This window comes from Crinia signifera, chromosome 4, assembly GCF_055691185.1.
Source record: "Crinia signifera chromosome 4, ASM5569118v1, whole genome shotgun sequence".
NCBI classification, from domain to species: domain Eukaryota; kingdom Metazoa; phylum Chordata; class Amphibia; order Anura; family Myobatrachidae; genus Crinia; species Crinia signifera.
The window spans coordinates 128761002-128788032 of NC_139220.1; the positions used below are offsets into that span (position 1 = coordinate 128761002).

Consider the following 27031-nt stretch of genomic DNA (forward strand, 5'->3'; position numbering starts at 1 on the left):
ACTGTATATAAAATAAAAATCCTAACCTTGATTCTGAAATAGAATAGTGGATAACTTCAATTTCTATATACCTGAATAATATGACAGCAGTAGTTGTGCATCCATAAAGAGAAGAATAGTACTTTATAATCGCACTAATGGACCATACACACACGGGGCGATGAAAGCCCCATTTCTAAGAGATCTCACTAGATCGCTTAAGAGTGAAGCATGGATCGCTCCATGTGTATGGCCCCCCGGCGTCGTCTGACTAGATGTATACTATACTGCATGTTATATATATATATATGGTGATCACCAGTGTTTTGTTTTTACTGATAAGAAGTGCAGCTTAAGCTATGTGTCCAACATTATGGGCCTGATTCTGGTTGGTATTTCGCTGCTTAGCGAGCCATGTAACACCGGCCACCGTGAGTGTCAATGCCCGCCCCCGCCACCTACCAAATATCCCCATCGCACTGCGAATGGATGATTTGCATAAACATCCGTTCGCAGGGTAGCGTACAGGCCCAAAATCATTTGATGGTCGCTGACTATTGAATGATTTCTACAGTGCTTGCAAATCTAAGTCAGTCTGGGCTGGCTCGCCAACATGAGTTTTTCACTTTTTTTGTCCCGAATGTGCTGCACTCACTATGCTTCAGGCTCAGACTATTATACTCTCACTCCATGCCCTACTGGATGGTAGGGCATGAAATACCGCCTGTCGACACATGTCGGCTCAAAAAAAGTGTGAAACCTCATGTCGACCTTCCCTTTGTCGACCTAATGTCCGTGTCTACTGTTGGGCCCTGTCAACCTTTTTCATGTGTCGATCCTAAGCCCTGTCAACCTTCAGTGGTCATATGGACCTTAATAATGTCAACCTAATGGCCCTATACCTTGTGCACTTCCAACTTCATGAGCAAAGGATACAAGTAGCGGACACTACATTAGAATGCCAATAAAACAGCAAATGGAAATGGCGCTATGGTTTGATGTTTTTCTTTTTTTATCTTCGGTATCATGAAAAGACTTTACAACATAAATAAATCTTTGATGTCAAGAATAATATAAAAAAGCAGAAAACAAATGACTTTAAGGTGTCTATAGTGTGGTTTCCATTCTATAGCTTTCAAAACACCGTTGTCCTTTCTTTTTTTTTTTTTTTAACAAATACACAAAAAGCAAATGTATTAACAAATAGTAAAGTGCTTCTTAAAACATGTTTACAAGGAGGCTGTTTCCAACAATCCCGAATATAAAAAGTCTGTTTTCCTTTTATCTTTTGTACCTTCAATAAAATAAACGGTTTGCTTAATCGTAGATACTTCTGCGTATCCTTTGTTAGACGCTCACTTCCAAGTGTGATATGGCCATGATCACATCACATGCCAGCTGTAACTAAGGTTGCAGAGCAGAGGCGTCACATCCGGCTGTAACACAAGTGTACAAGTCCTGCAATGCACTCGTGAGAAGAATAACAGCATGAAGTCACTGTGCAGTTTTCTTCATGCGTATTCTGCACACTTCATCTTGTTCATTAGTATTTAAACAATGAAATAAAAGAAAGAGTCTTTATTTTCTCGGTTTCCAATACGCTGTCTTCTTTATTTTCATAGGCAGTCATTCTTTAAAATGTCCATTACTTTTTTGCCTACGGCAGGTTTCCAGGGTAGGACGAAGCTTTTCATGTTGACAATGAGACAACCAGAACGTACATCTTCATAGCCAGCCACAAGGTATTCTAGCCCTGAGAAAATCAGAACAGCGTCACCACCTAACATCATTTTTCATTGACATTACAGTTTTAGTCCAATATTTCTGAGACATTTCAAGTAGTTTCTGGTAATTATGGTACTCTGGGGCATGCTGGTAAAGCGGGTTCAGATAAATTACATTTGCCAATACTGTTCATAATAAGTTCTAGACTAAAGGCAACTGGGCAGTTAGAATTTAGGTATCTTGCTGTATTAATTTAATAGGACACACAAACCTTGCTTACCTCCTAATTAGGTATCATCCCCTTCAATTAAATCAATATAGAGCATAGAAATGATGAGATATGCAATGGCATGAGTAGTCACACCTTCCAACCCTAGCCTGCCGGCTACTCAGGGCAGGTACAGTATACGTGGTATCGGCTAGCCATATGAGGGGATACACACCTTGCACCTTCCAGGCAGTCAAGGCAAACATGCAGACTGGAAAAGGTTGGCCAGTCCCCTCACACCAGGACTATCACACCTACACTGGGACAGCTGGGAGGTATGAGAGATGCAGTACTGTGAACCATTCAATATTGAGAAAATATGGACTTTGTCATTATTTTTTCCCCTAGAAAAACCGCACCATAAAAATTAGAGCTGTCTTTATACAGATACTTGGCTTATACAAGTTACTGCAATTACAATGACCACTAAATTGATACAAATTATATATTTACTAAACATTAGTTTCCCAAAGTCATCGATTCTCTGCAGCTGCATTTAGAAGCGCAATATTATTACACGCAAAACAAATCTGAGTTTCCATGTATTACTATTGACCATTTAAATCCAGCTGTGAAAGCTGAGAATAGGTGTTTATTAAATATACTGTACCCATTAGACCTTTTGTTTTGGTCTTTAATTTATAGGTCTACCCTTAAGCTGGCCATAAACTTGTCCGATTTGGACGCCTTTCATCCGATTCCGATGGATCAGGCAGAGAAATCGGGTGAAAAGGGGCCAAATCAGATGTTCATAAGAAATGGGGAAAAGGGGAGGTGGAATTTGTTCCGCACTGAATTCCTTTTGTACGCCCAATAATAATAAATTTTATATCTGCTTCCTCTCTATATTAATATATTTTTAGATAGAGATGTTTTTAGATCGCTATTTCAAAATGGGGGTGGTGCTACCCGTCTCCTATCGTTAGATAGCATGTATGAAAAAAAGAGAGAAAAGTGGAGACTATGTGGGTGCACACAGCAGATAATTATATTAGGCGTCCAACTGATATGACTCACTTAAAATTTAACTTTTATTACTATTAATTTAAAAAAGGAGATGTGCTAATTACATCTTCTCATTAGAATGATAGTGTGTGAATAAAGATAAGAAAAAGTGGTTTAAAAATATCGTGATATAGATGTTCTGTTTTGAATGAGGTTGACTAGCTCTTGATATTTCTTCGTGTGAAATGTATCAATTAGTCACACTATATCCCCTTAATTCTGGGGGACTGTCTCGCTGTGAATTTTATTTTTAATATTAAATGGCGCTGTTAGTACGTCTCAATGCGTTGGAGTTTGCTAAGGGCACACCAAAAAATTGTGTTGAGGGCACACTTCACTTTTTGGTTCATAGACTGTATGTGAGTATTAGACCATACAGATAGTGATATTTATTGAACTGGTTCACTTATTGGACTTGTGGTTAGGTCTCTCGGTTCTATGCACTGCTTAGTCATGGACTGGTGGTACATTTCATTCCTAGGCTCATATACTGTTAATAGATTTTATACAGTGCAGATAATAGTTTTTAATGAAATAATCTGCTTCTTGAGCATGCGGTTGGATGTGATACACACAACATCCAATCTAGAGATATAAATTCCTGCGGATTTACTCTGTCAGTTCCACAGTTCCACACTTTCACAGTTATTCATGTCAGACATAAGTAATATTCTTATGTTTTATGTGGTCCTCATAACATATACAATTTTGATATACAGTATTACTTCGTGTTATTGTAGCAACTGCTACTTTCCTGTATGTTTGTTGGTGTGCCTCTAATAAGCGATCTCTAGTGATAATGCGCTATCACAGACTTATGTGCCTTATTTCGAGCAAACAATAAATGATATTCCGCTGTTCCGATATTTTCAGTTAGCAACCACTGATTCCCCTAAATGGGGGTACACTGTTACAGGTTATATATATTTCCTGTGACCATTAACGTATAATGCTGTGCCGTTTTTTATACTGTTTTTGCATTAGTGGTTACTACTGTGATTCCCCATGCCTATGATCTCCTAGGTCAATGGGGATACATTGTTGCGGTTAGGTATTGAATTTTGTAGCAAGCCTTAATCACTTTTATGCTGCCCGTGTGTTCTCAGCGTTTAGCTGTAATAGCCACTTGTTATATATCTGACAAATAGCGGTCACTAGCTCCCTGGACTAGGGGTACACTCTTTTATATTATGCAGTTATATTATAGCATTAGGCAAACCTCAATCTGTATCGGCGCGTGTGTGTGCACACCCGCTGCCTGCTTCTGCCGGCACTGGTGCTGCGGTGTCTTTAATCAAAGTTATACTGCCCGTGTATTTTCAGTGTTATACACCATACAGTTATGTTCAATTTGTATCGGCGCCGTATATGGCCACCGTTCGGTATGTGTATAAACACACACGCTGCCCGCTTCTGCTCGCCCTAGTGCTGCGGTGCCTATTAACCACTGTTATGCTGCCCGTGTGCTTTTCAATGTTTATTATTGTGGCCGTTTGTCATATATTCAACAATTAGCGGTCGCTGGCTCCCTGCGCTGGGGATACACTTTTTAGCAGTATGTAATTATTTTTTAATGCTCAGGCAAACATTAGTCTGTATTAGCGTTATGTACAGCCGCCATTCAGCATGTGTGTAGAGGCACACGCTGCCCGCTTTTACCGACGCTGGTGCCGCGGTGTCAGTGTGCGTGTCTCTATCACACTTGCTTAAGCTCACAGTATTTCAAGGTAGTCAATACATTTTAACATTCATTGGGTACATTCCTCAATTTTTATTTAGAACTAATCTATATCAGGCGCGTGATATAGATTAGTTCTAAATAAAAATTGAGGAATGTACCCAATGAATGTTAAAATGTATTGACTACCTTGAAATACTGTGAGCTTAAGCAAGTGTGATAGAGACACGCACACTGACACCGCGGCACCAGCGTCGGTAAAAGCGGGCAGCGTGTGCCTCTACACACATGCTGAATGGCGGCTGTACATAACGCTAATACAGACTAATGTTTGCCTGAGCATTAAAAAATAATTACATACTGCTAAAAAGTGTATCCCCAGCGCAGGGAGCCAGCGACCGCTAATTGTTGAATATATGACAAACGGCCACAATAATAAACATTGAAAAGCACACGGGCAGCATAACAGTGGTTAATAGGCACCGCAGCACTAGGGCGAGCAGAAGCGGGCAGCGTGTGTGTTTATACACATACCGAACGGTGGCCATATACGGCGCCGATACAAATTGAACATAACTGTATGGTGTATAACACTGAAAATACACGGGCAGTATAACTTTGATTAAAGACACCGCAGCACCAGTGCCGGCAGAAGCAGGCAGCGGGTGTGCACACACACGCGCCGATACAGATTGAGGTTTGCCTAATGCTATAATATAACTGCATAATATAAAAGAGTGTACCCCTAGTCCAGGGAGCTAGTGACCGCTATTTGTCAGATATATAACAAGTGGCTATTACAGCTAAACGCTGAGAACACACGGGCAGCATAAAAGTGATTAAGGCTTGCTACAAAATTCAATACCTAACCGCAACAATGTATCCCCATTGACCTAGGAGATCATAGGCATGGGGAATCACAGTAGTAACCACTAATGCAAAAACAGTATAAAAAACGGCACAGCATTATACGTTAATGGTCACAGGAAATATATATAACCTGTAACAGTGTACCCCCATTTAGGGGAATCAGTGGTTGCTAACTGAAAATATCGGAACAGCGGAATATCATTTATTGTTTGCTCGAAATAAGGCACATAAGTCTGTGATAGCGCATTATCACTAGAGATCGCTTATTAGAGGCACACCAACAAACATACAGGAAAGTAGCAGTTGCTACAATAACACGAAGTAATACTGTATATCAAAATTGTATATGTTATGAGGACCACATAAAACATAAGAATATTACTTATGTCTGACATGAATAACTGTGAAAGTGTGGAACTGTGGAACTGACAGAGTAAATCCGCAGGAATTTATATCTCTAGATTGGATGTTGTGTGTATCACATCCAACCGCATGCTCAAGAAGCAGATTATTTCATTAAAAACTATTATCTGCACTGTATAAAATCTATTAACAGTATATGAGCCTAGGAATGAAATGTACCACCAGTCCATGACTAAGCAGTGCATAGAACCGAGAGACCTAACCACAAGTCCAATAAGTGAACCAGTTCAATAAATATCACTATCTGTATGGTCTAATACTCACATACAGTCTATGAACCAAAAAGTGAAGTGTGCCCTCAACACAATTTTTTGGTGTGCCCTTAGCAAACTCCAACGCATTGAGACGTACTAACAGCGCCATTTAATATTAAAAATAAAATTCACAGCGAGACAGTCCCCCAGAATTAAGGGGATATAGTGTGACTAATTGATACATTTCACACGAAGAAATATCAAGAGCTAGTCAACCTCATTCAAAACAGAACATCTATATCACGATATTTTTAAACCACTTTTTCTTATCTTTATTCACACACTATCATTCTAATGAGAAGATGTAATTAGCACATCTCCTTTTTTAAATTAATAGTAATAAAAGTTAAATTTTAAGTGAGTCATATCAGTTGGACGCCTAATATAATTATCTGCTGTGTGCACCCACATAGTCTCCACTTTTCTCTCTTTTTTTCATACATGCCAAATCAGATGTGTTTGACATCCGATCCAATGGGCGGTCCCGTGCTCATCAGAGTCAGAGGTTGAACCTGCTTGTACAGCTGACCTCCGTCTTCGACCCCCTCCAGGCAGCAGTGAATGCTGCTGCCCGGTAAGGTCCTGGGTGGCTTAAGGGGAATTGGCTGGCCATACACTCTGCAAGAAGTCACAGTAGTGTATGTCTACATTTACCTTTAATGATAACAAGAAAAGTTAATCATTAAATCAGCTATGGTCATTTTCAAGGACTGAACTAAGAGTAGACAGGTGTGGCATAGACAGTATACCAGGGTTTAGGATAGGACAGGTACAGCCCCATTTAGTCCACGATTCAGGGTACAGAGTTCTCTTCCCACGCAGGATCTTCAACTTTGTCATTTTCAAAACCTTTTTAATCTTCACATTAACCTCAGCATGAGAGCCCCGGTCATGCGCTGACAGTATCTTGATTTTTAGCACTGTCCAAAGAGAAAAAAAAAACAAAATGAAAGAAGAAGATAAATTGGGAGGCACGTAACACCAGGCACACCTTTTATGTGGTTCCTAGTAGTAAATATACTGATGAAGTATACACATTTTATAGTTACAGGATATTCACTTTTTTTAACATAAAATATGTGTTACTTTATACCCTCATCTTGTGCATGCAAAAAAGATAAACTAATATAAGATAGAAGAGCAGTTATTTACAGTAACTGCCCCATCCCAGAAGCCCAATCTGCCATATAATTCCACTAAAAATCTGCTGCAGAGTGCAGCATAACACAGTATTATTCAGTATTGCAAACATTGGACCTTATTCTGGTCCACACGCAATGCTGCGAATTTAGCAGTGTTGCGTATGGATTAAACAGCTGCCCGCCACCCCCCCCCCCCCCTTGGCAAGTTCTCCGCATGGCTGTGAATGGATGTTTATTCAAAACATCCATTCATCCACCCCCGGCAGCTGCGTCACTGCCTAATTTCCCAATAAGCACAAATCATGTCACGGGGTGCTCCTTGGTCCACCCAACTGTGACCTGTAGATGGGCATCCAAAGGAAAGTGTGGGGTGTCTGGGGAGATGCAGGAGATTTTCCAAGGAGCCGGGAGGGCCACCTTCCAGCTCCCGATGCCGGCAGGACAGGCAAGAACGTTACTTAAAAACAGAGAATTTAATAGCAGATAAGAAACTTTTATCCCATCTACTCTGCCATTTTTCCTTTTATCCTTTTGTTAACTTTAAAACTATTTGATCCCTGGTTCTTCATAAGGATATTCCTAAGCCTATCCCAACATGTACTGTAAGTTTGTCTTTTCACTTTCCTTAGAGAAGTGGTTCTCAACCTCGGTCCTCAGGACTCCCCAACGGTGCCTGTTTTCCAGGTCACCCTGCAGGTGCAGTCATTATTCACTGACACATTTTAAAAGATCCACAGGTGGGGCTAATTACACCACTTGTGAATCTGTGTGGAGACCTGGAAAACGTGAACTGTTGGGGGGTTCTCAGGACCGAGGTTGGGAACCACTACTTTAGAGGCTCCCCAGCCTTGTCAGGTGATACACTGGGGGAAATTTACAAAGATGGGAATTAGACTTCACATGTGATGTTGATATGGGCAACCAATCAGATCCTGTGTACTATCTTCATAGGTTGACCATAGTCACATGTGAAGTCTAATTCCCATCTTAGTAAATTTCCCCCATTTTGTCCTAATGAAGCACCCATAGAGAGAGTGCTGACAGGGTGAAGGACCTGTGTGTTACCACAAGATTTATACATTTGTTTTGTTTTGCTTCCACTCCTTATCTTTAAGGAAGATAAAATATCATCACTTGCATGCTCAGGAAGCCAGAGCAATACATCATCAGAATTGTTCTCCAAAAAGAGACCCCTTGAACTTTCCTATGCAGGACGCCCTGTCTATGTTGGGTGTAACTTATCTCCTGATCCTGATCCACTCCCAGAAAGGAAACAAGTGCGGACAGCTTTAACAAATGTAGAGGGAGTTTTTATGCATGCACAGTTTTATAGCATACTGTAAACACATGTATTTGCTATTGGAAATATAAGTATTGTGTGACTCGCCCTGTTACTAACAGGTTTTCGTTCTAAGACTGAAAATTTCTGCTATTAATGATAATTATTTTTAGATGAACATTTAACGTGTTATTTTCCAAGTCTTGGTGACATATCATTATGTAAGATGTATGCTTCTAAAATCAAAACTGCGTTCTTCAAGGGCATCAGTGTGAAGTCTTCAGACTACACAAAGGTCAATGACCATGGATCCTAGCAACAATACTGTTTGTAATGTCATTTATATTCTATGCACTTCTAATGAGCCATTACACGCAACACTAAGTTGGTTTATAAATGAGCAGAAATAGCTGTGTATCTCTAAAAGACCTGCAAGACAACATGATCCTGGTAAGTTTGATATATGAGTTGTAAAGTCACAATGATTATGGTGTGTGTTTACAAAGCTGCAATTTATTATAGCCAAGCCTTACAGCCATGAAATGTCCATTTAATACTCAGACAATATAGAGCTACAGTACTCGCCTATTTACACTAACAATTACATTACAGTGTACAAATTCTTCTGGTGGGGTGAATGATATTAGTTTTCGTATACATCTGAAATAAATTTCACACTGGAAGGAATCTATCATAATAATCATGTCTCACTCTCCGGGACATGGGGGCACAATTCTGTGCTTTTCTCAATAATCGCAGGCCACATATTGGACACAGGTCACCGGACTTATATAGTGTCCTGGGCTACAATAAGCTCCACATGTCTCTGTAGATGACAAAGCTGTACAGGTATAAAGATGTATTTTTAGATTTAATAAAGTACTTTCCTTCTTGATCTATTTGTGATTCTGATGACTCCTTCCAGTTATTGTGCATGATTCAGTATGGAGAAGGGCGACAGCCGCTTCCCACTGAACAGAATCCTGACAAGGGCTGGGTGAGTATCCTTACCCTCTCCCCTCCCTACCCCTCCCTACCTGCAGCCTAACTCTACCCCCCCACCTAATCTTAACCCTCCCTATTAGCGTCTATCCCTAACGCTCTCCTCTACCGTAACCAAAGCCTCCCAGAGTAGTGACTAACCCATACCACCTATTTAGTGTCTAATCCTAACTCCCCTAGTGTTTAACCCTAACCCCCCCTCCCCGACCTAATGTTACAACTCCCGGAATACATATCATTGGGATTCCAGCTGTCGAGATTCCGTTGTTGGCATCTCCACTTATGTCAGGATTCCGGCGCCGATGTTATGGCCTCTGGTCAGTATTCCAGTATTCTCTATCCCGGAATTAGAAATCTGTTCGAATTGCCTCTGACTATGCATAGCATAGGACAGACATATGCAAAAAGTCAAACTGTATTCAAATACTCATGCCACTCAAGACTGTTCCAGTAGCATACTGATCTCCCAGCACACTATCACCAGGGGACAGTCAGTGGCATTCTGATCTCCCAGCACACTGATCACAGGTAGGGATGGTCATCGCTGTGATCACCGATTCAATAGGTCATAAATGGTAGCATGGTAGGCTTTAGATCTACAGTGTCTAGGTACACAATCAAAAGGTCGACAACTACATGGTCAATGGGTCAACAAACAAAATATTGACGTGGTCAAAATGTCGACAAAGTTTTTATTTAGGTACTGTAAACGAGTTTTTCATGATTTAAAAAAAAAAAACTTGTTTATACATTACATCCACATGAGCATAGAGTTAGATTATAATAGTATGGATGGAGAGCCCAGCGACCCACGTGAGGTGATGCGGTACAGTTATATGGTGTCCATGCCGACCTATGTCGACATAGATGCCAAAAAAAGAAAGAAATTTCAAGTTGACATTTGTCGACCAAAAAACATGGCAAACTTATGTCGACCATTGTGACCTTTTTCATGTCGAACGTTTAACAATGTCAACCTTTTCAATGTCAACCTTTCAACCATGCTGACCTTTTGACTGTTGAACTTTTCACTATGTTGACCTTAGGACTGTCAACCTTTTGACCCTGTTGACCTTTTGACACTGTCAACCATCAGTTGTCGACCTTTTGGTTGTAGACCTAGACACTATATCTAAAATAACTACCCAATATTTTTCCCTATAAATGTTCACGCATTTTCTTTGACTGACTGGCCCATGCGCCAGTCATAACCTGGGAGCAGGTCATGGGTTTCGGGTGGGGCTATGCTCCATGTCCGGGCACCTTGGGGAAAAAAATAATGTTATGGCATCGATGGAGGGGAACCATATGGTTCTCCCCATCAATGGCAAAACTATTCTACATCGGCCTTAAACCATCGATGATTATGAAGCATCAATGGTCGATGGCCATCACTAATCACAGGTTAGTCAGTGGCATGCACACAGCACACTATCATCAGAATATGACTTGTATATGACTTACCATAGGAATATTTCATGCTGCAGAACACTTTTGGACTTCCTAATACTTGTTCCTTGCACTCACATTTACCTAAAAAAAATTGAAAAAAATCTTTATATTAATATCACAGGGGGGGGGGGGGGGGGGGGGGGGGGCGGCAAACTGGTTGTCACCTCCTCATTGGCAGGTGCTGGGTGCTCTACAATATTTATATTATTAAGAAAATGCTGCACCAGACTCCAGTCACTGTATAAGTGCTGGCACTGCAGCCACTGCACTCTCCAGAACTCCTATGTTCAAGTCCCCCCTTTCAGCGTGTGTTCATGGCCGCACTGCGTGTCCCAATGGTCAATGACATCTCTCCCTCTGTGGTCTTTCTTATTGCATTTATTTAAAAGTCTGAGGAGTGTAGCCTTTTCCTTTCTACATCACATCACTGCCTCCTTAAATAGGCCAGCACCTTTCTGAAGTGTCATTGGTCCCTAGAAGCATTAATACTGCTCTAGTAGCAGCCGTGGCTCTTTAGTCTCTCGCTGATCTCACGTGTAAGTACCGTACTCCCCACACTCTCCCCTCATGCGGACACTACTACTGTCTGAATTATTTGTGGCACCACTACTGTGGGCGTTATGTGTGGCACTACTATTAGGGGCATTATGTGTATAAGGGGCATAACTGTGTGTTGTAATGTGAATAGGTTATACTACTATTTGGTACAATACACATCATGACACTTCCTGCAGTGTAATGTGAAAAAGATTGTGCTCTTGTGTAGTGTAATTTAAATTGGGTACTGTTGTGTGGTCACGCCCCTTCCTCATGAGACCACACCCCTTTTGTGGTGCATACCTTCACCGCATACTGTCCCTTTTTATGTATGTGAAGTTCGGCACAAATTTATAATTTGCTTGGTGCCTCCATGTGTGTGTATATATATATAAATAAATAAATACAGCGAAGATTAATGATACCATTTGCAGCCGTGTAAAGGGAGCGGGTTATACCTTAGGCAGGGAGGGGGTTAACTGATTGCAGGGCCCCATTGTACCATCTTACAAGAGGATTGGTGGTATAGTCCAGTGGTTCTCAACCTCGGTCCTCAAGGTTCCCCAACAGTGCATGTTTTCCATGTCTCCGCACAGAATCACAGGTGAAATAATTAGCTCCACATGTCACCTGAAAAATGTGCACTGTTGGGGGTCCTTGAGGACCGAGGTTGAGAACCACAGGTATAGTCACTCACCATGGTGATTGAGAAGTGTTTTGCCTGCAAGTGGTACAGCATGTGTAGCAATTCATCAGTCTATTTAGGGTTGGAAGTGACCTGGAACTTTGGAATATTAGGCAAGTAAAGTGCAAGAAGGACTCTGCATGGCAGTGATTTGTACTGTGCACATACAGTAAATGCTAAATATTCATGCATCAGTGGCTACAAAGGGTTAATAGTTGCTGGAACTTTAACACAGGTGTTCCATAAAATGCAGATCAGCAGCACTCCCTTTGTTGACATTCCAAAGAAAGGAAGCAGTAAAATCTGAGCAGTTTTCAGTTTATCCAATAATAAAAAAAAATGGAATGTGTATGGAGTCCAACAAAAACAAACCACAGTAAATTCAGTTTTATTGACATTAATTAATTCTAATAGAAAACGAAATTATAAAATGGATTATGAACACCGCAATACTTGTTTGCTATGATACATTTCATGCCTGGTTAGGTAATGAATGTGCTACATTGTATGAAGGTACTTGTCTCTATTTGTTCCACTCCAGTACTCCGTGCAGTTTAAATCTTCTATAAAAACAGTATCTCCATTGCAGAATTGTTGTACTCCATTGTTACTTGACTGAGCATAGAGCTTCTTGTCATGTCAACCCCCAATGGCCCCTTACATCAAGGGATAAGGGATAAAATCAATCTAAATCAATGTTGCATTCATGCGCTAAGACACACATTTACTAACATTGAAAAAAATATATATTACATGTTTTTTTTTGTTTAGTAACATCGATTAGGATACGTCATTGGTGAGAGACGCAGTGACCACAGACCAGCGAGACACCTGGAGAACAGAGTATAGGGCATTACGAGTCCACATATGGCTGCGCAGCCAGAGCTAAGGGATCGGGTACTTATATTTGTAATACTACTTTGGTCTACAAATTCCCAGTGGTTTGTTGTTACTACTACTTTGCTTAGTGATTTTTTATAAGGAGTTTTACACAAAGACCACTGTCTATCGACATGTGTTAACCAATGAATATATTAGATTCAAAATAAGGCCTTTATTCAGATCTGATCGCAGTACAAATTTGTTTGGGAAATGGGCAAAACCATATGCACTGCAGGTGGGGCAGATTTAACATGTGCAGAGAGAGTTAGATTTGGAGGAGTTATTTTGTTTCTGTGCAGGGTAAATACTGGCTGCATTAATGCAGAATTAAGAATAGACTGAAAGAAGTAAAGTGGTAGTTCTGAAGGCCAGAGAGGGGTATACTGCATTTATCTATTCGTGAATATGGACTTGTCCTGGAGATTTTAGAAAGGTCCAAGCAGCAGGATTGACCTAGGGGCTGAATGTGATAGTAGACATATTGTTGCACTGGAGTCTATGAGCTACTTTGAATGCTGTGTTTTGTTTTTAAAGTCAATGTTATTATTATGATGAGAGGTATTATTACCTTCGTAGAGGTCCAGTAAACTTGTTAACAGTCACAAAGAAGTAAATAGACTAGGAAAAAAATATACTAGGAAAAAAATATACAAAATATAACTATTGAGGGCATACAAAATAAAGGCATGTTCATCATAGTCTCATCTAATTTTTTATTTTATAGAAAAAGGGATAACATATAGGTAAGTAGAAAAAGAGAGTAAATGAAACAAGAAAAGGAAGATGAGAAAAGAAGTGAAGAGGGGAGGAGGTAAAGGAGAAAAGAAGGCAACTCAACTGGTCATTGATTAATTAAATGCAGAGGGAGTCTGGCAATATGAAGGCAATGTGAACAACTCCAGCATATATGCAGAAATGTTCCATCAGTTATATTACATTGCCAATGCCAAGATGACATTTCAGGGGGCATTTTGTTGTCGAGTTAGAATGCAATGCCACTTTTAAATATTATGTACGTATTTTCGTATAAAATCTAAATTATAATAGATATCAGACCAATCTTTATTGTCTAAGGTTTCCCCCAAATCTGCCTCCCAAGCCCTTTCATGAGAATCTTTATCTGTCAAGGGTGAGGCAGAAGTACCGTGTACATGGTGGAGATAAGGCCTTTGGTGGGCTAAGTTTTTTAACGCGGATAGAGTCCTATGGTTACGTTTATTATCATCAAGGAATGTATATGGCAAATTTATAAATATTGGAAATATGAGGGTTCAAAAGCAATTGATTGACACCCCAGGCTAAGGGCCCCATTCAGACCTGATCCCTGAGCTGTGAGTTTTCAGCGCCTAGCAAACTGGAAAACGCTGCCACACCCAAGTGTAACCCCGCCTATTTACACACCTGCAAAAGTATTTGCAGCCATGTACATGAGGGGAAAATCATTCGGAATCGCTGACCATCTAATGGATTTCACCTCTGTTCGCATGCGCCAACAGACTTACTCAGTGCTGCAAGTGGGAAAAGGAGGCCACTGATGATTTCAGCAACCCTCCCTCCCAACAGCTGGGGAACACTTTCTTGGGCACTCCCAGAAAACACTGCTTTATCACTCCCAAACAACCACAGGGTGTCCATCACCCTGTGCATGGACAGCGAAGACTAGACTTTGCAAGATCCATTCATAGAGACAGCGTGTGCATGTGTGCAGATTACTATGCGCATGCATGCTTTTCTGATAATCGACAGGGCTGCAAATCTGCAGCCCTGCATACAGGTCTGAATCGGGCCCTAAAAGCAGGATTGTTTTAACAGCGTTATTAGAGGATTAGGATATGGTCCAATATTATAATGGCAGATAGTTATATCCCAAACATCTAAGGTGTGAGAGATAATGGGGTTCTGGACAACATCCCAAGGTCGGGCCACTCTAGGGAGCCATATTAAGGAAGATATGGAGCGCAACATGAGAGCGTTAGTTTCTATAAAGATCCACACCCACTCAGATATAGATCCATTACAATATACATTGTGCTAATCTGGCAGCAAAGTAATAGGACTTAACCATTTGAGTGCCAACAACTCTAAGAGAGATGTTCAAAATATCCACAAAAAATGCTAGCGTCACTCACATTTGTTATATAAATTCAAATAAAAAAAATGTTGTGTAAAAAAGGATTTCCTTTCCTATATAAGATAAACATTACAGGTCATTATGATGAATAAAAATGTTTGCTTGGCAATTTTCACACCTATTTTGCCAAATTATCCAGTGACCATCAAGCAATCATCCAGTGACCATCAAGCAGTATGGTTCAAAATAAAGACAGAGACTGACTCATCGCACACAAAAACAAAGGTGTTAGATTTTAGGAAGGCTGATTTTGTAGAGATGGGAAACTCTGTAAGGGATTCTTTGGCAGAGTGGAAGAACTTGGAAGGAGTGCAGGATAAGTGGGGAAATTAAAAAGTGCAATTCTAAAAGCAACAGAACTTTGTGTCAAAAGAGTTAGGAAAAACACAAGAAAAAGAAAGCCATTGTGGTTTGCAAAAGAAGTAGCAAGTATTGTGAAAGCAAAAAAGTTGGCCTTTAAGAAATTTAAGCAGACGCAGAAGAATGAGGACAAAGAGGTGTATCTTGTTGGACAGAAGGAGGCTAAGAAGGTAATCAGATGTGCAAAAACACAGGCTGAAGAGAAAATGGCCCAGTCAGTGGGTAAAGTGGGGAAAATTTTTTTTTATGTATATAAGTGAAAGGAGAAAAACAAAAAGTGGAATAATTAGACTGAAGACAGAGAGTGGAAGTTTTCTTGAGGGGGACAATGTAATAGCAGATAATATTAATAATTATTTCTGCTCAGTATTCACTGCTGAAAGAGAGGGGAAGGGGCCACAGTTAAGTTGCAAGTATAGTCAGAAAACGGAGGGAGAGACAAGTACATTTAGGCCCTTATTCTAATCGGATCGGTACGGCCCGCGTGCGGCCGTACCGCCGATGTTTTTACTCTGCACATGCGCAGAGGTGAATCTGCGCATGTGCAGCCCCCTTCGCCGCAGACGTATTTCGTCCGCCGCAAAGGGGGCGTATAGGGGCGTGAGAGGCATCATGCCCTCATTTCCCTATGTGTACGCCCCGCGTTTCATGGGCGTTCCCATGCAAACGCGGGGCGTATGCATGGTAATGAGGCCATGACGCAACTCATGGGGGCGGAAAGCTGACGTCGCCGGATGTCAGCTTTCAGCCCCCATACAAGCTACCACACGGACGATTGTCCGTGTGGTCTCAGCTTGCGGGAGCTGCCGCGGCGTGCGGACCTGCCTTCGATGGTCGACGACCATCGAATGCAGGGGGCAGCTCCCACCATGGTGGAGGCGTAGCCTCCACCATTTTTATGCGGATCGCCAGCCGTCCGTGTACGGACGGCCGTGGCGATCCGTAGGGTGGGCGGGGATTGGTTTGTGCGGCCGGAGCCCCGTGTGCGGCTCTGGCCGCACCAACCAGAATAAGGGCCTTACAGAGGAGAAAGTCCTCACAGAACTCTCAAAACTGAAAGTGGATAAATCAATGGGGCCAGATGGGATACATCCAAGGATACTAAAAGAGCTTAAAGGGGAGCTGGTAAAACCAATAACAGAATTATTCAACCAGTCACTAGCTACTGGAGTAATCCCAGAGGACTGGAAAACAGCGAATGTAGTCCCACTGCACAAAAGTGGAAGCAAGGAAGAGGTAAGCAACTATCGACCAGTGAGCCTTACATCAGTAGTAGGGAAATTGATGGAAACACTCTTAAAACAAAGAGTTGTAGAATATCTCAAAACCAGCAATTTACAGGATCCAAAACAGCATGGGTTTACTGGGGGAAGATCATGTCTAACAAATCTTATTGACTTTTTTGACTGGGTGACTGAAGTAATAGATCAAGGTGGGGCTGTAGATGTAGCTTATCTAGACTTTAGTAAAGCTTTTTACACTGTCCCACATCGCAGACTGTTAAATAAACTTGAAAGCTTTGGATTGGATTCTAAGATAGTTGAATGGATAAGAGCGTGGTTGCAGGACAGAAAACAGAGAGTTGTAGTAAACGGAGTACAGTCAAAGGAGGTAAAGGTTACAAGTGGAGTACCCCAGGGATCTGTACTTGGACCGGTGCTTTTTAATATCTTTATTGGTGATATTGCAAATGGAATTGAGGGTAAAATGTGCCTTTTTGCAGATAACACAAAGGTATGCAACAGGGTAGACACACCAGGAGGGGTAAAACAAATGATTGAGGATCTAGGCAGATTAGAGAAATGGTCAAGAGAATGGCAACTACAGTTTAATGCCAAAAAATGCAAAATCATGCACTTGGGTCTCAGAAATCCAAAGACTCAATATAGGATAAATGGCACTATAATGGAAACTACAGAGGAAGAGAGGGATCTAGGTGTCACTATTTCAGGGGACTTAAAAGCAGGTAGGCAATGTAACAAAGCAATGAAGAAGGCAAGTCAGATGCTTGGTTGCATAGGGAGAGGTATCAGCAGTAGAAAGAAAGAAGTAATAATGCCACTGTATAGGTCATTGGTACGACCTCACCTAGAGTATTGTGTTCAGTTCTGGAGGCCATATCTCCAGAAGGATATAAATACATTAGAGACTGTACAAAGAAGAGCAACTAAAATGGTGCATGGCCTACATCACAAAACGTACCAGGAAAGACTAAAATATTTTAATATGTATACTTTAGAGCAGAGAAGGGAAAGGGGGGACATGATAGAAACTTTCAAATATATCAAGGGCTTTAACAAGGTACAGGTGGGAGACATTCTTCACAGGAAGAGGAGCAACAGAACACGAGGATATGCACTGAAACTAGAGGAAGGAAGATTCAGGGGAAATGTGAGGAAGAATTTTTTCACAGAAAGAGTAGTAGATAAGTGGAATAGCCTCCCAACAGAGGTGGTAGACGCAAATACAGTAGTACAATTTAAACATGCTTGGGATAAGCATATTGATATCCTTACAAAAAAATAAGGATCAAATATGGTTTGAGGTAACATGTTTAAAAAAAAGGGGCAGACTAGATGGGCCAAGTGGTTCTTATCTGCCGTCAAATTCTATGTTTCTATGTTTAAATTCACTTGGCACTCAAAGGGTTAAAATTTTAAACACCCTGGCCCCCTCTTGAGGTGTGTCTCTGTACTACCATGCGATTTACTCTAGGAAGCTTTTTGGAACAAATTAATTGAGCAGTAATATGTAGGAGGTGTTTGAAAACATAGGAGTGAACTCAAATTGGCAGTGTTTGAACAGGTATAATAATCTTTGTAGGCAAGAAAGGAGTTGGGAAGAACCAGCGCTGTATCACCACTTGCTTGTGATCAATCTTATATGGGTGGTGATGCCACAGATGTTGAAATCAGCCTTTTCTCCCTTTAGCACCACTTTCAATTTCTGTCACAAATGCACATAGCAGTTTCTTTAAGCTTCTGGTAGGTATATTAGGATAAAGGATTTTCTCCACATAGGGCCAGATGTACTAGGCTGTGTTTGAAAAATGACCGGTAGGAGCTCATTGGTTGGTGGTTTATAACTCTCCATTTTATCACCGTGGTTTGGTATCTCTCCCATAATCAGAGCAGACACTTTAAGTTTCTGACCCGAGTGCCCGTAAGGGTTTCTTTATCCTTTAACTCCTGCTGTATCCCAGAGCATAGGTAAACCTCATGTATAGATAGTGACAGTGTGACACTTACTTATTAATTCTCACTTGAATGCACATAGTGTTTTCTTTAAACAAAGGGATCCAACATTGGGCAGTATTCAATGTCCCTAATCGCGATATGCAGCGAATCCTGTTTAGGATTCGCTGCACATTCGCCGTGTTCCGGAGGGCTGGAGCCCTCGCTGCCAGCCTCGCTGACACAGTATTCAATGAGGCAGGGGCTCGCTGCCCCTAACCGCGAATGTGAACCCCTGCGGCGTACACTGCAGGGAGCCTGAGGACGGTGGCAGGCAGGGAGATGGAAGTCTCCCTGCCTGCCCCAGAACGTATGTGGGGTGGAGGTGGGCTCCCCGGGAGCCAGGCAGCACAGGCTGCCCCCCAGGAGAGCTAGCAGGGGAGGGGACCGGGTATTCACTGCACCCGATCGTGCATATGTAATGATCGGGTGCAGTGAATATATGAATATCTAATGAGCGGCTCTCGGCTCCCGGCCCCCTGCTGGCTGCTATGTGTAAAAATAATATATATTTTTTTAATTAAATATATATTCATGTGCTATAAGCACATGAATAAAAATAGCATGCCCCTTCTCAGAATAAAATTCCTGATTTTTTTACACCAAATGTAAAACAACAACAACTTTATTTTAAAAGTTCACTTTCCACTTCACCATGAAAAGATGGCAATTTGCTACACGGCAACACGGCAAAAATCACTTAGAAAGATGGCGAGAAGTGCACGTTGAATAGGGTGATTCACTTTCTGACCCCAAAAATCACCTTCCAACGCGAAAATAGCACAAATTCGCCGTGAAACAGGGCGAATTATCCTCATTGAATACTGCCCATTGTGTAGTATAAGAGGTTTTAATGACACGACCTCAAATCTATTTATGCTATACTGTAGGTTCACATATCCGATGGGTTTCTATAGTGAAAGCAGCATTGGCTGTTGACAAAATCGGCATGTTTCAAAAACACGTGGATCAGCAAATTATTTGTCGATCCACATGACTATTTTCCGCAGATGCAGATTCGACTTTAAACAAAATCGAAGCTGAATTGTGATAAAAGCCAGATGAAAATGGCCGCATTGAATAGGTATGTCCAAATATTTTGGCTAGCGAAAAAATACGGATAAGATTGAATACCCCCTTAGAATGCAAGACCCACTTTAGAATCTCAATATGCTTGCTTTTAAATAAAATTTGCTAACAATAATAGCAATAATATAGCAAAAAAATTGAACTATACATAATTGACTAGTTAAAAAAAAGTTTATAATTTTCATAAACACTGAAATAAATATTTGCCAGTACAATGTTTATCAGATAAGCATACATGGAAACAGGCTGGAACCAGAGGTACAATAAGACTTTGTGTAACTTTCAGAAAGTAAAGAACTCTCACCTGTGTGACGAAGGGCTGAAAATCCCTGTTCATCTTCCCATTCCTGAGTCTGTCCACTCTCATTAAACATAGACAGCTCAGGAATTTCACGATGCCAGTCTATTTCGAAGCTACGTATTGAGAGAAAAATGTGACATAATTAATAACTATCCATATCATTTACATATGAACAGCTATAATTCATATTTACATCTATTTATAATGTACAATAGTTGTACAGTATAATCTAATGTAAACATAATTTACAACAGTACTGTATACCTTCGCATTTAATTGCATTGCATGTATGCTTCTTTTGTCATTCAATTACTTCAACATAACTTTGTTAAATCAATACAGGCACAAACATTTCAATTACATCTATTAACCTAGGATCCAGACCAAACCACAACATGTCTTCATCTACTATCACCAGATCATTTATGCTGGTTTGCACTTGAATTAATGAATAATGCTTTTCATCCTGATTTGGCTTATTTTATCTTTTATTTTATATGAAATAGTATTTGCTTTCTTAACTAACCAAGAACAAGTTTTAACAGAAAGTTCTACTCATCCTGGGAACAGTTGCTTAAGGGAAAAATCCCATGCAAGCAATTTGTTATAACTGCTGAACTTTTTTTGACTCATAAGTATGTTTTTCTCAGCATTGCTATGGAAACAGGGCTCTAGTCAGTGGCAGAACTACTGGAGACAATGGAGGAAGAAGCAACCGGGCAACTGCCCTTAATGGTTCATTGTTCCGCTTGTATCAACAGTTGAAGATCAAGGATTTGCTCTCTGGAGTTAGAGTCCATGCAGCCAGCGGCTATGTGGTGGATGCACGTGATGAAGTGTATGCCCAGCTCAGAGCTTACCTCTGCTATTAGATCATCCTCCTCATCCCGACCCTCTTGAAAACATGGAGAGATTTGGGACCAGCTCCCTCTCTAGTGGAGGTAGGACCCTTGTGTGCAAAGTTCACAGAGCAGCAAGCTGCAGTCCCAAGACCCCAGGTTCAGCAGAGTGGAGGTGAAGGGGTTGTGATGTCTGGATATTGTGTAGATTATGAGGAAGTTGTGTTGTAGTGTATGAGATGTGCGGTTCAGTGTTATAGTGTATGGGGGAAGGTTGGGTGTTGGAGTGTATGGGGGGGGGGGGTTGAGTGTTGGAGAGTAGGAGAGTTGGCTGGGAGTTGGTGTGTATGAAGGAGGGGCACTTGTGATAGTTTATGAGGGGAGATGTTGAAGTATATGGCTGAGGGGGTGTCTGGACATTGTGTGTGTTTGAGAGCGAGGGGGCATGGTGCTGTAGTGTTTGTGAGAGGGTGTGTCTGTGTGTTGTACTGTTTGATGGAGGCTTCTGGATATTGTAGTGTATGGGGGAGTAATATGTATATTTTAGTTTATGGGGAGAGGTGTCTGGATATTGTAGTGTATCGGGGGAGATATCTGGGAATTGTAGTGTATGGGGGAGTAATGTGGATATTTTAGTTTATGGGGACAGGTGTCTGGGTATTGTAGTGTATGGGGGGAGGTGTCTGGGTGTTGTAGTGTATTGGGGCGATGTGTCTGGATACTGTAGTTGTGTATGGGGGGAGGTGTCTGAGTATTATAGTGTATGAGGTATTAGTATTGCATGGGGCCGGTTTGTGTGTTGCAGAAGTCTTAATTAATGGTCAGGAGCAGTGGCGGTTTTTACCTATGGGATGCAGGGATGCAGCCACCCAAGGTAAAATCAGCCACTTTGTGAAGCCAGATGCAGTGTATGAGACTGCACTGGCTTCACTGTGACTGGCAGTGGCTTCTTATTGGAAGTCTGACCTGCCAGTCACCCAAGGCAGTCCTATTGGGAGGCGTTCCTCCTCCACGGGTTACTGTGGAGGTAGCCCATAAAAAATGGGTTCTGCTCATGTGCACTACTGAGGTCAACACTGCGAATGCGCTGAACCTTAGACCATGAATGTGCTTCTATGGACTGCTACCGAAGTAGCCCATAGAGGCTGGGGGCCAGTACATGGGCAGTACCAAAGAAGCTACTGCGCATGCACTGGTCAGGTGATCACTGCGGGGGTCAGGACTGGCAGCGGCAGAAGGCGGCTGCGGCGGGGATCAGCTGGTATCGGTGGTGGGATTCAGCAGTGGCAGCAGTGAAAGGGGCCAGAATTGCAGCAGCCCCCCTTCTACACAGAGGTTAAGAGCCGCCACTGGTCAGGAGTGTCTGAGTGCTGCAGGGGTGTTGGTGATGAATGAAGGATTGGTGCTTCTGGTGTGTCATTGGTGAATGAGGGGAGTGTCTGCATGCTTCTGTGTTGGAGGTACGAGGCACTAATCACTGTTTCCACTATTGGGACTACACTCCTGACTATAGCACCAATTTTTGAATGGGACATCGAGCAACGTAATTGCTCGGAAAACTCACTTGGTTATACAGTCTCCAGTAAGAGGATCACAGTTTCCAGCGCAGTCACATGGCCGGCAACCATACTCTCCAAACCCCCAGTATCCAACCATACAACGGTCACAAGTAGGGCCTGCTACACCAGGTTTACAAGGGCAGTCTCCATTCTGGGGGTCACAGAATGTATCTGTGCTAGAAGTCAGCTTTGCTGATCCAACTGGGTGACAGGAACATGCTAAAAACAAAAGAAAAGGGAGAAAGCGTTTCACTTTACAACAACTTGATAACTTATTCTAAACTTCTAATACATAAACTATAAAAAAATGTTCAACATACATAAACTATCACAAACGTTCAATTATGGGTGGAGTACCATAGTGCAATATAGTCCAATTGGGAACAGCGTGGTCATCTACAGGTAGCAAAACAGCTCCCCTGACGTATTTCGGATAACAATCCTTTTTCCACGTATGGTGCTGCATACATGGGGGATAAGGGTAGAGGGATATTGGTTTGATGAGATCCATATATGCCGCAGCCAACCAGGGTACGTTTCTTGGGTAAGCGGACCCAGGATATTTTTCAGAAACCGTTTTACAGTAAACGTTGACCTGGGTTGCCCCGGCAATAACCTGGGTAATTTTGGGGTGGAAAAGGGACAATAGTAGGCTAAGCGTAAGTAATCTGAGCTCACAAAAAAAGCATTACCTCTGTTTTTTCATTATTTAAAAATTGCAATATACAGTAGGTAGGTAAATGTTCACATTCAAGACAGAATGCCATGGAGTTTGGGTATACATTATATGTTTCTCTGCTATCTTTTTTGTTAGCTTTTAATGTTGTATATTCTGGCAAAAGTAAAGACAAGTGAAGCAACAGCAGCACTTTCAGCAGCTATTAAAAACGTGACTGATAACAAGATGAAAACACCACCCACTAACGCTGAGAATTTGGCTGGAGGCTGCTGGCTGGAAGGATATAAGCTCAGCAGAATACATGACTCTGACTTTGCCTACCTGTCTGTGAGAAACCGATTGCTTAAATGCATGCAAGCACATTCTTTACCCCGACGCGGGAAGTTTTAAGCGCTGAATCATATAGTGCACACAATGCAATAATATAATATTACAGGTAAGCTTTCCTTACAGGAGAAACATTCCACAGATATGGAACTAACAATGCAAAAAATTATGGGTGAGATTTAATAGGATGAGAGATTCAGAAAGTGAGAGATTTGGTAAGAAATCTCCAGTTTTTTTTAAAGCGCAATCATTTACACTGCAATATCAAACTGGTTTTGCAGTGTAAATGATTGCCGCTTTAAAAAAACTGGAGATTTCTTCCCACATCTCTCACTTTCTGAAACTCTCATCCTATTAAATCTCACCCCATGCGTCTCTTAAGATTTTGAAAATGTACTAGAAGCATGAACGTTTCTAAACTCATTGTGTATATTGTCACACCACTTTATTACTTCTATCACAACATTTTTAGGTACTCTTTACCTAGAAGGGCGCCCGCGATTGGAATCGCGGGCGTCGGGGGTTAAAAATCGCGGTCATCGCGGGCATCGCGGGTAAATCGCGGGTACATAAAAATCGGGTGCCCGCGATGACCGCGATTTTCCCATAGGGAACAATGTTAAAAAGGATGATTGACCGCGATTTTACTGTAAAATGCCTCAATGGCCGCGATTTTCCCATAGGAAACAATGTTAAATGGGCTACAGAGCCCAAATAGGCACAATTAACCCTTAAATGTCCCCCCAAATTTTTAACGCCACCCCACGATCCACGCCAACCCGAAGCGTGGCGAGCGCAGCGAGCCCGCGAGGGGCGGCGGTACGCGTCCTCCGACCTTTTCATGCCCTACTATCCACGTCGGCGTGGAGTTGAGAATAGAATAGTGTGGCGAGCGCAGCGAGCCACCGAGGCCCGAAGCGTGTCGAGCGCAGCGCGCCCCGCGAGGGGACGCGGATACCTTCACAGTTATACGCGTCCCCTCGCGGGCTTCACAGGTGTCCGTGGCGACGCGGACACCTGTGAAGTCCGCGAAGGGACGCGTTTACCTGTGAAGGTATCCGCGTCCCCTCGCGGGGCGCGCTGCGCTCGCCACGCTTCGGGCCTCGGTGGCTCGCTGCGCTCGCCACACTATTCTATTCTCAACTCCACGCCGACGTGGATAGTAGGGCATGAAAAGGTCGGAGGATGCGTACCGCCGCCCCTCGCGGGCTCGCTGCGCTCGCCACGCTTCGGGTTGGCGTGGATCGTGGGGTGGCGTTAAAAATTTGGGGGGACATTTAAGGGTTAATTTTGCCTATTTGGGCTCTGTAGCCCATTTAACATTGATTCCTATGGCCAAATCGCGGCCATTGAAGCATTGAATGTAAAATCGCGGTCAGCACTAAATTTAACATTGAACCCTATGGGAAATCGCGGTGATCGCGGGCATCGCGTCGCGGCCGTTAATGTACTGCCCGCGATGCCCGCGATCACCGCGATGGGCGCCCTTCTAGGTAAAGAGTACCCATTTTTATTATAAAGTCTGCAAAAAAATGTAACAAGCTACATACATACAGTAGTTATTATAACTTGTGTGTATGTTTGTAGTGCTGGTCCAGGATCTTCACGTCAAATAATATTGGATAATATTCATATATTGGGGTAAATTTGACTAATTTACTGCCTTTTGCAATTATTTTTTTCCAGTCAATTTGAATTTTATGAATTTATAAATCTCATATTAAAAGTGTCATGAGTAAAATGTAATTGTTAAACTGGCCATACACCACAGGCGATGTCTCGAAGCAATGTATGGCCATTCGATCCCTCTTCAGCTGCCTGGGATACATCGCATGCGGTCCTTTCACATTTGATCCTATCCGATGTGCTCGGGAATGCATATCAGGTCGGATGTCAAACACATCTGATTTAGGCTGATTTCACCCGATTTATCAGCCCAATCTGTCAGAATCAGGTGAAATCGGCCCAAATCGCAGTAGTTACTTTTAATTAAATATTCTGGCATTACCTTTACCAATGACATCACGTCTACTATCATATGGGGTATATTAAAAGACTTTAACGCCCGCCCCCATTTCGGCCATCTCCGTCCAAGATAAAAGTAAGTATAGATTTTCTTTACTCCACAAAGGGAGGAAAAATCTTTGGATGGTGAGCGACTAATTGAATGATTTTCCTCCGTGCATCCGCATGCAAGCCGATGTGTAAGCGTACACATTTGTTCACATGCTATTGTGGGGATTCAGTCGGCGCGGGGAGCGGCCATTCGATGGGGTGGCATGTACCTACACGCCAGGGAGTGAATATACCAGGGTTTCCTACCCTCCTGGAATGGCCGGGAGTCTCCCGAAAATTGGGTCCCCCTCCCGGCCCCCTGGAAAGGTGGGGATACCAGATAATCACCCCCCCCTCATCTCCCCAACGATAGCGATAATTTCTCGTGATTCGCGGCTTTTTGTGGTTAGGGGCAATTCGCATCTACATCAGGCCTCGCCCCCCAAAATGCTGCTGACAGTCTCCTCTCTGTGCTTTTAAACTTTAAAAGTAGGCAACCCTGGAATATACGCAGCCTAGCGAGGTTTGAATCAGGCCCAGTGTTTCACCTGCTGCACACAGTGCTGTGTGTGTACACTATACAGTGCACTTGTATTATGTAAGATAATTGGTACATTTTGTAAAGTGTGATTTCCATTTTGGTTTTCAAAAAAATACTATATCATCTTTCTTAAGGAATTGAGCACAATCACAATGCTTGTTGATAAATTATGCTTACATTTTATAACTGCCATTATTTCACTTTTATTGATGGGGCCCCACAAGTTTGTTGTCCAGCCCCCCCCCCCCCCCCCCCCCCGACCTTAATCCGGCCCTGCTTTTACAGTTAAAATCATGACTGTGACCTAATTTACAAAAGGAGTTGGATACACACTATAAGATTATCCTTCCAATCTTTCTGATCGCAAGGAAAGCCTGGTCGTGTATGGGAGAAAATGACCATGACCATTTGCTCCCAAACACTGGATAACAGACAGAAATGGACATTCAAAGACATCAGTTAAATACATTTGATTAACCAATTTATCCAAACTACAATTTTTGCCCATTTTCTGGAGTTATAGGAGCAATCGGTTGATTGTCATTTACTCTCATAAATTAATTATAAACATTTTTCAGGGGTTTTTCTGGTGGTTTTTCTGGTGGCCATGTTGGCATAGGCCGACGTGGACACTGTATAAGTGGTGAAAAATGTGAAGGTGGCATCTTAGAAGTTCAACACCTGGTGTTTGCATTAAGTTCAACAAGGATGCCTCTCTCAGGATCAGGGGAGCCCC

At 42.1% G+C, this 27031-nt stretch overlaps 1 protein-coding gene across 1 annotated transcript in view; it reads right to left on the reverse strand.

Moving 5' to 3' along the window:
* Positions 1 to 973: 973 nt before the first annotated feature.
* Positions 974 to 27031, reverse strand: part of NTN4 (netrin 4) — a 139870-nt gene continuing 113812 nt past the window's right edge. Inside the window, exons 6-10 of the mRNA XM_083182428.1 lie at positions 22699 to 22912; positions 20299 to 20408; positions 11090 to 11158; positions 6952 to 7122; positions 974 to 1732 (exon numbers count right to left, since the gene is read on the reverse strand). Of these exons, the coding sequence (XP_083038554.1) occupies positions 1596 to 1732; positions 6952 to 7122; positions 11090 to 11158; positions 20299 to 20408; positions 22699 to 22912 (701 nt within the window). The 3' untranslated portion in view covers positions 974 to 1595. The remainder of the gene's footprint in view (positions 1733 to 6951; positions 7123 to 11089; positions 11159 to 20298; positions 20409 to 22698; positions 22913 to 27031) is intronic.